The 9,242-nt window shown below is 60.3% G+C and overlaps 2 protein-coding genes across 8 annotated transcripts in view; one reads left to right on the top strand and one right to left on the bottom strand.

Annotated features, from left to right (window-relative positions):
* Nucleotides 1-984, bottom strand: part of LOC104864823 — a 9,290-nt gene extending 8,306 nt beyond the window's left edge. For 5 of the 7 annotated variants that reach the window (XR_004515800.1, XM_033760184.1, XM_033760182.1 and 2 more), the window contains exon 1: nucleotides 237-984. Coding sequence is in view for 4 of the 7 variants with exons in the window: in XM_033760184.1 (XP_033616075.1) it covers nucleotides 237-590 (354 nt within the window). In the remaining 3 variants the exon portion in view is untranslated. Of the gene's footprint in view, nucleotides 1-31; nucleotides 185-236 lie in introns of those variants that run through there. The other 2 variants (XR_780999.2, XR_004515799.1) reach the window with 1 other exon arrangement.
* Nucleotides 985-1,316: 332 nt separating this feature from the next.
* Nucleotides 1,317-9,242, top strand: part of Hcfc1 (host cell factor C1) — a 13,564-nt gene continuing 5,638 nt past the window's right edge. Inside the window, exons 1-15 of the mRNA XM_010628055.1 lie at nucleotides 1,317-1,362; nucleotides 2,671-2,819; nucleotides 2,950-3,110; nucleotides 3,717-3,925; nucleotides 4,568-4,652; nucleotides 5,097-5,203; nucleotides 6,183-6,362; nucleotides 6,434-6,793; nucleotides 6,899-7,059; nucleotides 7,502-7,699; nucleotides 7,817-8,041; nucleotides 8,175-8,279; nucleotides 8,405-8,624; nucleotides 8,805-8,947; nucleotides 9,051-9,189. Coding sequence (XP_010626357.1) covers nucleotides 1,320-1,362; nucleotides 2,671-2,819; nucleotides 2,950-3,110; nucleotides 3,717-3,925; nucleotides 4,568-4,652; nucleotides 5,097-5,203; nucleotides 6,183-6,362; nucleotides 6,434-6,793; nucleotides 6,899-7,059; nucleotides 7,502-7,699; nucleotides 7,817-8,041; nucleotides 8,175-8,279; nucleotides 8,405-8,624; nucleotides 8,805-8,947; nucleotides 9,051-9,189 — 2,485 coding nt within the window. The 5' untranslated portion in view covers nucleotides 1,317-1,319. The remainder of the gene's footprint in view (nucleotides 1,363-2,670; nucleotides 2,820-2,949; nucleotides 3,111-3,716; nucleotides 3,926-4,567; nucleotides 4,653-5,096; nucleotides 5,204-6,182; nucleotides 6,363-6,433; nucleotides 6,794-6,898; nucleotides 7,060-7,501; nucleotides 7,700-7,816; nucleotides 8,042-8,174; nucleotides 8,280-8,404; nucleotides 8,625-8,804; nucleotides 8,948-9,050; nucleotides 9,190-9,242) is intronic.

Below are 9,242 nucleotides of genomic sequence, written 5' to 3'. Positions count from 1 at the left end.
GGCAGGGCCTGGTGCCGCCTCTGCTTCTTACCTCAGTCTTGTGTCCTTTGTTTTGTCTCGAGAGAGGCCAAGGCATGTTCTCAGGCCTCGGCCTCCAGCGCTGGGGCTGCCGCCTTGCCCTTGGTGACGGTTTCCGCTCTGGGACGGGGGACCAGGGCTGGCTGTGGACTATGTGACTGGGAAGGGTGGGGGGAAAAGACAGCCTGGCAGGGCCTGGTGCCGCCTCTGCTTCTTACCTCAGTCTTGTGTCCTTTGTTTTGTCTCGAATGAGGCCAAGGCATGTTCTCAGGCCTCGGCCTCCAGCGCTGGGGCTGCCGCCTTGCCCTTGGTGACGGTTTCCGCTCTGGGACGGGGGACCAGGGCTGGCTGTGGACTATGTGACTGGGAAGGGTGGGGGAATGAAAGCCAGCCGGTGGCCGCCTTCGTTGGTGGCAGTCACCCTGGGGCACTTGACTGGCCTTGGGGGCTCTTGGCTGGAAGGAGTTTTGGAAAACCTCTAGCAGACTGACCCGTTTCTGAAGGTGAGGGAGTAGGGTCTGAGGGGGAAGTGACAGGTCCAGGGTCACTGCCAGTGGGTGGCAGACCCTCATGGGGACTGTGTCCTGCCCGGTCTTCTACTTTGGCTAGCAAGCCAGAGCCACCGCCTCGGTGGCTCTTTTCTCCTCCATTTCTGTACTAGTTGCTCACCAAGCGCAGCTGGTGCCCCTTCTGTCCTGCTGCTTCCCCGCTTCTCGCAGTCACTTCCTCACCTACCCTGCACGCTTCATTCCCCCGGGAAATCCTGTTCACCCTTTGAGGCTCTAGTGTCACCTCTTCTGAGAGGCTCTTTGCACAAGCTCCTCTCGTTCCCCTGGCTCTGCTTCCAAAGGCCAGGCTTGGTGCCGGGCTCTTCGGGAGTGTCCTTCCCGTCCCTGGAGAGGGTCCACGGCCTTACCAGATGGGAAGTGAAGGGCACCTCCTCTGGGCCTGGGAGGGGCACACTGGAAACGCTATGATGTGACAGGCTGAACGGAAAGGACAATGATGCCTGTCATCGTAGCACTGAGGCGGGAGGGTTGCCATGAGTTCGAGTCCAGCCTGGGCTACGTAGCAAGACCCTGTCTCAAGAAGTAAAAACAGTGACTGAATCTGCCCTGCTGAGTGGGTGTGTGTGTTGAGGTGGCAGCGGGGCAGCATCAACTACAAATGGAGTTGGCAGTCCGGAAGGGAATGGGAGGGCCAGTGGCACAGATAGAAGTCCACTTGGTCTTATAGAGGAGAGGCTCCTGCCGATCGTCCCACGTTCCCCTCTGACGAGTGGCAGCCTGGAGGGCAGTAGCATGCCAGGACATATGCGGAGCCAAGCCCAGGATGAGTTATGTGGTGCGGGACAGGCGATGGGGGGCGCCTGAGGGCAGCTGCGGGATTGAGATGACAAGAGCTCCGGGCTTGCGGGTGGAAGGGGAGAAGCTGAGCTCGGTGTGGCAGGCGTGCACTCCCACAGGTGCTCTTGATGGGGCTTGGAGAGGGCCCCGCCTTAGCTGGAATATTCTAGAATGTAGAAGGAGCCCTGGGCCTTAGTGGTCTCTTCTCACTTTGCCCGCTGGCTCAGGCTTCACGCTGAACCCCAGCAAGGCCTCCAGAGCTGTGCACCCTGCCACCAGGGTGCACTCATGAGGGAGGGCCTGGCTATGTGTAGAACCGTGGGCAGGCCTGAGTGGCCTTGGGTGAGTCACTGCTCCTGGCCTGGCCTTGGCCTAGGCCCCGGCCCTGGACCCGGCCCCGACCTCGACCTCCCGACTTGTGCAATGTGGATCTGTGTGCTTCCCTTGGTTTGCTCTTGCACCAGGGACGAGAGTGAAGCAGAGCTGGTGCACCTGTGGCTGTATGCACAGGCAGCAGCTGGGTGGCTGTGACTCAGCTAAACAGCTGTCCCATCACCTGTGGCCTAGGGGTCTCCCCTGCCTGGCATGTGGATGTCTGTGTGGCCTCTTGCACCCCAGCGGCCCTGGCCCCGTGTGGGAAGCGGGCAGCCTGGACAGCTCCCCTCCCTGGGAACGTCCGACCCCGAGCTCTCAAGCAATCGCGTGCAGCTGGGGAAGGGGTGGCATGTCCTCTGGTCCTCTGGTGGGAGGGACAGGGGCCTGGGTGGAGGGGCAGATGCCAGGCTGCTGAAGGCTCTGAGAAGAGTCCTCCCATGCTCGTCGTAAGGCTCTGTTCCAGCTGCTACCTCTGGCTGGAGAATGTTCTGGAGTGGCGTAGGCGGGGCGGTGGGGGAGGGGTGCCGCTGTCGCTGCGCCTGCAGACCATCACCTAGGAGACAGAGCAGGGAAGTGGGAAGCGACAGCAGGAGCTGCGTCCCGGGCTCCTGGAGAGGGCACCGTGGGCACGGAGGTTTATTTGCGATGCTCCTCTAAGCCGTAGGGGAAGGAAGTTGGTGGCCAGATTCCCAGAAGCTGATGAATTATCTTGCTCAGCAGCTTCCTGCCTGCTGATGTGACCTTGACAGGAAGCAGGGTGCGCACAGGCCTCTGGCAGTGGGCTGAAGGCCATGGCTGTGGCACATGGCTTGGCTAGACTGGCTGAAGGCTAGAATGGCGTGGGAAGGCCGGGGACTTGGGGTGGGCTACAGGGCAGGCAGGGTTCAGGTGCTCCTAGGTGGTTTGACCTGTGCTGCTTTTTGTTCTCCAGCAACCAATCAGTGGTTCATCCCAGCCGTGAGGGGGGACATCCCTCCAGGCTGTGCAGCCTATGGCTTTGTCTGTGACGGCACCCGCCTGCTGGTGTTCGGCGGGATGGTGGAGTACGGGAAGTACAGCAACGACCTCTACGAGCTCCAGGTAACAGGGTCCCTTCCCGCTGCCTTGCGGGGTAGGACAGCCAGGCAACGGAGCATCTCCTTCCCAGGCCACAAATCGCCCTCGCGACCTTCTCATCCTGGGACTCTAGCTGTCAGTCTTGATTTTACAGGCAAGTCGCTGGGAGTGGAAGAGACTCAAAGCAAAGACACCCAAAAATGGGCCCCCTCCGTGTCCTCGACTCGGGCACAGCTTCTCCCTTGTGGGCAACAAATGCTACCTGTTTGGGGGTCTGGCCAATGATAGCGAGGACCCCAAGAACAACATTCCGAGGTGAGGCTCCCTGCTTTTCTCTGTGGGCTGCTACAGGGTGTGGGTCCGCAGGTGGAGGCACATGGCTCACCGCCGTCCTTGTCAGATGTGCACCTTAGTGCCACACCGGCCTGCCCCTTCCCGGGCCTGGCTTGTAAAACGAGGGTAACCCTAGGTGCCCCTGAGAAGCCTTCTGGCTCTGAGATCTGAAAACCGAGGGGACCTTATGGACAGGCTGGGCCTGCAACCTGGGCCCTGGGCCCATGGCTTTCCTGCTTAGCAGCCACTGCCTACAAGGCTCCTGAAGGGTGTTTTCCCCTCCACCCGAAGTCAGTCCTGAGCCAACACCCCCCGGCTCTGGGGAGGCCCACATAATGGCTGGCTTTGTGTGTGCCTTCCGCTTGGTAGGGTGGGCCTGTCAGGCCGCCTCGCGGCCTTACATACCCCTTTCCGCTCCAGTCAGACTCATCCTTGGGGCCTGTCAGCCCCTTCAGGGTGAAGGTGGAGGAATCTGGACTCAGTCCTCCCTGCTCCAGGAGTGTGTGTACTGGTTGCTGGTGGGCACCCAGTGAGACCTCGGGGTGGGGGGCTGGCCATAGTCAATCTCCCTCTCTTCCCCTCTCCCAGATATCTGAATGACTTATACATCCTGGAACTACGGCCTGGCTCTGGAGTGGTGGCCTGGGACATCCCCATCACTTATGGGGTCCTGCCTCCACCTCGGGAGTCCCATACTGCTGTGGTCTACACAGAGAGGGACAACAAGAAGTCCAAGCTGGTGATCTATGGAGGGATGAGTGGCTGCAGGCTGGGAGACCTCTGGACCCTTGACATTGGTGAGATGCTGCTGTTGTTGCTCTAGCTTCTTCACTCCTCACAGTGAGCTGGTCCTCGGGTGAGGGGTCCTCCCGGTGCCTGGGCCAGGAGCATTCCTTTTGAAGAAGAATATGGCTCAGTTGGCTGAGTTGCTCTGTCAGCTTCCAGAAGAATAGGGAGAGAGGAGAGGTTGCTCTTTCCAGAGGGTAACGGCCCTGGTCTCTGTTGACTCAATAGTGGTCGAGCTGTTTGCAGAATGATGCATCCACCAAGTCCAATATCTGTAGACCCTTGGGCACCTCGGGACTGTTAAGCTGGTGATCTGGGGGTGGCTACTGTGACCTGGAGTCCTGGAGGGTGGGTATCGGTTCTGCTGCCCCTGGCTCGGAGCTGGCACCAGTGGAAATGGTGTGCTCGCAGCTTCAGCACAGTACTTCCTGGAGCATAGTCTGCAGGGTCCCGGGGACAGGGAATGGGGTCTGTGGAGACAGGAAGTGCCCTGGTCCTGGGAGAAAAATTGGGTCAGGATGTTCAGGCTGGCTCTGAGAATGCTGGAACCTGGTGCTGAGGGCTCTAGTGGGCAGGGGCAGAGGCAGAGGCAGGTGCAGCTCACTGGCATGCAGAGAAAGGCAGCCTCTTTCTTCTGCTGTCTACCTCTGCAGAGACGCTGACATGGAACAAGCCCAGTCTCAGTGGCGTGGCCCCCCTTCCTCGTAGTCTCCACTCTGCGACCACTATAGGAAACAAGTGAGTGGCTGCTCCTCCCTTCCCTGTACCAGCCCTAGGGATCCAGAGGAGATGGTTCTGGGGTGCAGGGGGTCATGGTGTTGCACAGCTGTTATCCCAGTGCACTGGGAGGCTCAGGCAGGAGAATCCCCAGTTCCAACCCAGCCTGGGCAACCTACTGAGAGCCAGCTCAAAATACGAAAGAAAGGGCTGGGGATCTAGCTCAGCATAAAGGCCACCCTCAGCCCGAGGCCCTGCCTGGGCCCCGCCTGGGCCCCATTGCGGGTGGGGACTGCTGTCGGCTGTCAACACTGGCAGCTGTGTGCGTGGACATCAAGGTCCTGGAGGGAATCTGGAGGATGGTGGAAAGCAGGGCGTGCCTCAGGTGGGCTGAGTGGGGTCAGGAAAGAGGTGACCTCTGGCTTGTCACTGCCACTACACTCCTCTCCTGCTTCCCCTTCTCAGAATGTATGTGTTTGGTGGCTGGGTGCCCCTGGTCATGGATGATGTCAAGGTGGCCACGCACGAGAAGGAGTGGAAGTGTACCAACACCCTGGCTTGTCTCAATCTGGGTATGGCCTCCTGGGGCTCGGTGTGTCTTGTGGGAGGCTGACCCCTTTGGCCCTGAGAACCATGGGGGGCGGGAGACTGAAGCCAGCAGTGTCCAGGGGGCACACTGGGAAGTGCGTGGCTCTTGTTTGTCTCCTAGTTCTCTTTGTGCCCTGTGGCCTGGGCCTCATGTGGTGCCCCTGCAGGGCCTCCTTAGCACACCTTACCTCACCATGGCTTGGCAGTCCTACTGTGTTCCTACATCAAATGTCTGTCATGGCCTCACAGCCCGCATAGGCAACTGCTCACCCCCACACAAGTGCGTTCCATGAGTAGAAACTTGGGGTAGGAAGCCGGGCACAGTGGCACTGGCTGTAGTCCCAACTACTTGAGGATCCCTTGAGCCCACAAGTTCAAGACCAGCCTGGGCAACATAGCAAGACCGTTTCGGGGAAAAGAAAGCCCGCCCTAGAGGTCCAGATGTCCGCACAGAGGCTTTACCAGAGCAGACGCCTGTGGCGGTGTCTCCGTCCCTGGAATCTGGCCCTCAGCCCCCAGTTGGCCTCTGCTCCCTGTGTACCAGCCCCCAGCCCTGGCTCCCCTTGAGCCCCTGCTGCAGTGGGCGCAGAACTCAGCCACCAGGCACCAAGTGCTTTCAGGCTCTATTGCTTATACTTTGACAGAGGGTGTGTGTCTTTCTGGGAGTTAGGGTTCCTTTGCTTGTCTGTGGTCTGTGGGTTGTAGCTTGACGTGTGAGACATGAAACTTTCGGCCGTGTCACACAAGGAGGCTTCCTAGTTTGCTGTTTATGTTTTATTTTTCAAAGTTTTTTGTGGCTTATTGCCAGACAGATTTGATTTTTGTTTGTTTGTTTCTAACTTAGTGCTGTGACAACTTCCTGCTTCTGATTCCCTATCTCAGCAGGGAGAGCACAGGGCAGCTGGGAGCCAGTGGGGTGGCTTCCTCTGCCCTCCCTGCTGACCCCAGCACCCACCCTTGTAGACACCATGGCCTGGGAGACCATCCTGATGGACACACTGGAGGACAACATTCCGCGCGCCCGAGCTGGCCACTGCGCTGTCGCCATCAATACCCGCCTGTACATTTGGAGTGGGCGTGATGGCTACCGCAAGGCCTGGAACAACCAGGTCTGCTGTAAGGACCTCTGGTACCTGGAGACAGGTGAGGTGCCGTCCATCTGGGCCCCCACCGCTTTCAACCCCATCCGCCTCACCAGCCGCCTTCTCTTGCAGAAAAGCCACCTTCCCCGGCCAGGGTCCAGCTGGTACGCGCCAATACCAACTCACTGGAGGTGAGCTGGGGGGCAGTGGCAACGGCCGACAGTTACCTTCTACAGCTCCAGAAATACGACATTCCTGCCACGGCTGCTACTGCCACCTCCCCCACACCCAACCCAGTCCCGTCTGTGCCTGCCAACCCTCCCAAGAGCCCTGCCCCTGCAGCAGCTGCACCTGCCGTGCAGCCACTGACCCAAGTGGGCATCACGCTCCTGCCCCAGGCTGCCACAGCGCCGCCCACCACCACGACCATCCAGGTCTTGCCGACGGTGCCAGGCAGCTCCATTGCTGTGCCTGCTGCAGCCAGGACTCAGGGTATGTGGGGGAGCAGGGGAGCTGGGGCCGCTGCCCTATGTCGGCAGAGGGCAGGGGCTGCTGTGGAGAGCTCACTTGCTCATGGCCGGCTCTCTCTTTCATCAGGTGTCCCTGCTGTTCTCAAAGTGACCGGTCCGCAGGCTACTGCAGGAACCCCGCTGGTTACCATGAGACCTGCCAGCCAGGCTGGGAAAGCCCCCGTCACTGTGACCTCCCTGCCTGCTGGTGTGCGAATGGTTGTGCCCACACAGAGTGCTCAGGGCACGGTAAGGTGCTGTTACCGGGCTGGGCTGGGGAACCTGGGTAGGACTGTCCCGCGGCTCCCTTGCTTTCACTTGTGTGCGTTTTCCCTCTGAGGTGCTGATAGTGGGCTGTCCGCAGGGAGAAACAGGGTGGTGCTCTTAGGGTCCTGAGCTTGTGTGGGAAGGATGCTCAGGCCATCTTAAGCTTGGGCCGCCCTGGGCTGTGGTACCTCGGGGAGTCCACGGCTTTGCCCTTGCTGAGCGTGTACCCTATCACTGAACTGCACCCCAGCCGTGACTGGTCTTCCAGAAAGATCCGAGCCTGATATGCTAGCCACCAGGGCTGCTGTTTCCATTGTGGGGCGGTGTCCTCCCTGTGGGGACTGGGCGGGAGAGCCAAGGCTGCTGCCAGATGCCTGGCAGGTTCCATCCTGGCCATGGAGCTCACACCTGGTGTCCACCACAGGTGATCGGCAGTAACCCACAGATGAGCGGGATGGCCGCCCTGGCAGCCGCTGCCGCCGCCACCCAAAAGATCCCTCCTTCCTCGGCTCCCACTGTGCTGAGTGTCCCAGCAGGCACCACCATCGTGAAGACCGTGGCCGTGACGCCTGGCACCACCACCCTCCCGGCCACCGTGAAGGTGGCCTCCTCGCCTGTCATGGTGAGGGTCCGTCTCCTCAGCTGGGATGGGACAGACAGCTGTCACTTGGGGGCCCAGGCTGTGGGTGTGGTAGCCTGGGCTCTCCCCGCTTACCACTAGTCTTGGCTCCCATCCCAGGTGAGCAACCCCGCCACTCGCATGCTGAAGACTGCGGCCGCCCAAGTGGGGACATCTGTCTCCTCTGCTGCCAACACGTCCACCCGCCCTATCATCACGGTGCACAAATCGGGGACCGTGACGGTGGCCCAGCAAGCTCAGGTGGTGACCACGGTGGTGGGTGGAGTCACTAAGACCATCACCCTGGTGAAGAGTCCTATCTCTGTCCCCGGAGGCAGTGCTCTGGTGAGTGACAGCTGCCAGGCCGTGTGATGGCCAGTGGTGACTTGGTGCCCTGGCCAAGTTCCAAGAGAGGCCCAGCCCAGGCTGTGCAAGGCTTGCTTGTACCTGGCTCACTCCTATGTCCTTTCCTTTTTAGATTTCCAATCTGGGCAAAGTGATGTCAGTGGTCCAGACCAAGCCAGTTCAGACTTCGGCAGTCACAGGCCAGGCCTCTACCGGCCCAGTGACTCAGATTATCCAGGTGAGCTCACGGTGCCCCTTGAAATGCTCCCTCAGCCAGCCCCACTTGTGTGCCCTGTGCAGGGGGTCCTGCTGCTGGGCAGTGCCCAGCCTGTGCACTTCATTGCCCTTGCTTCACCTTTTCAGACCAAAGGGCCCCTGCCAGCGGGGACGATCCTGAAGCTGGTGACCTCAGCAGATGGCAAGCCCACCACCATCATCACCACCACACAGGCCAGTGGGGCGGGAACCAAGCCTACCATCCTGGGCATCAGCAGTGTTTCCCCCAGCACCACCAAGCCTGGCACAACCACCATCATCAAGACCATCCCCATGTCAGCCATCATCACCCAGGCGGGGGCCACAGGTATGGGTGCGTCCCTGGGCGCTCCCTCTTCCGCCCTCGAGTTGCTGTGTCAGGCTCAGAGCTGCAGTGGGAGCTGGTGGTAGGGTGGCTTCTTGGAGAGGAGTCCCGGGGGAAATGGGGACATGGGGACATGGACACCCTCACAGCACCTGTCTTTCCTGGACCCCCTCTCCCATGCAGGTGTGACCAGCAGTCCTGGCATTAAGTCCCCCATCACCATCATCACCACCAAGGTTATGACTTCGGGAACTGGAGCACCTGCCAAAATCATTACTGCTGTTCCTAAGATCGCCACTGGCCACGGGCAGCAGGGAGTGACTCAGGTAAGGCTTGTGTGGCCGTTCCCTCCCCCGATCTCTGGAACAGTCCACCCTTCCAGGGCATGCCGTCCTGTGACATTGGTGGCGCTATGCTCTGGTGTTCTAGGTGGTGCTAAAGGGGGCCCCTGGACAGCCAGGCACCATCCTCCGCACTGTGCCCATGGGAGGCGTTCGCCTAGTTACCCCTGTCACCGTGTCTGCTGTCAAGCCAGCCGTTACCACACTGGTTGTGAAGGGCACCACAGGTGTGTAGCCTGCGGGCCAGGGTCTCGGTGGTGGCTGGGCTCCCCCTACGGAC

The sequence above is a fragment of the Fukomys damarensis genome, unplaced genomic scaffold (assembly GCF_012274545.1).
Source record: "Fukomys damarensis isolate Sample0158 unplaced genomic scaffold, DMR_v1.0_HiC HiC_scaffold_39, whole genome shotgun sequence".
NCBI lineage: Eukaryota > Metazoa > Chordata > Mammalia > Rodentia > Bathyergidae > Fukomys > Fukomys damarensis.
The sequence above is the reverse complement of the archived record's forward strand: the minus strand, read 5'-3'. Positions and strand labels throughout refer to the sequence as shown.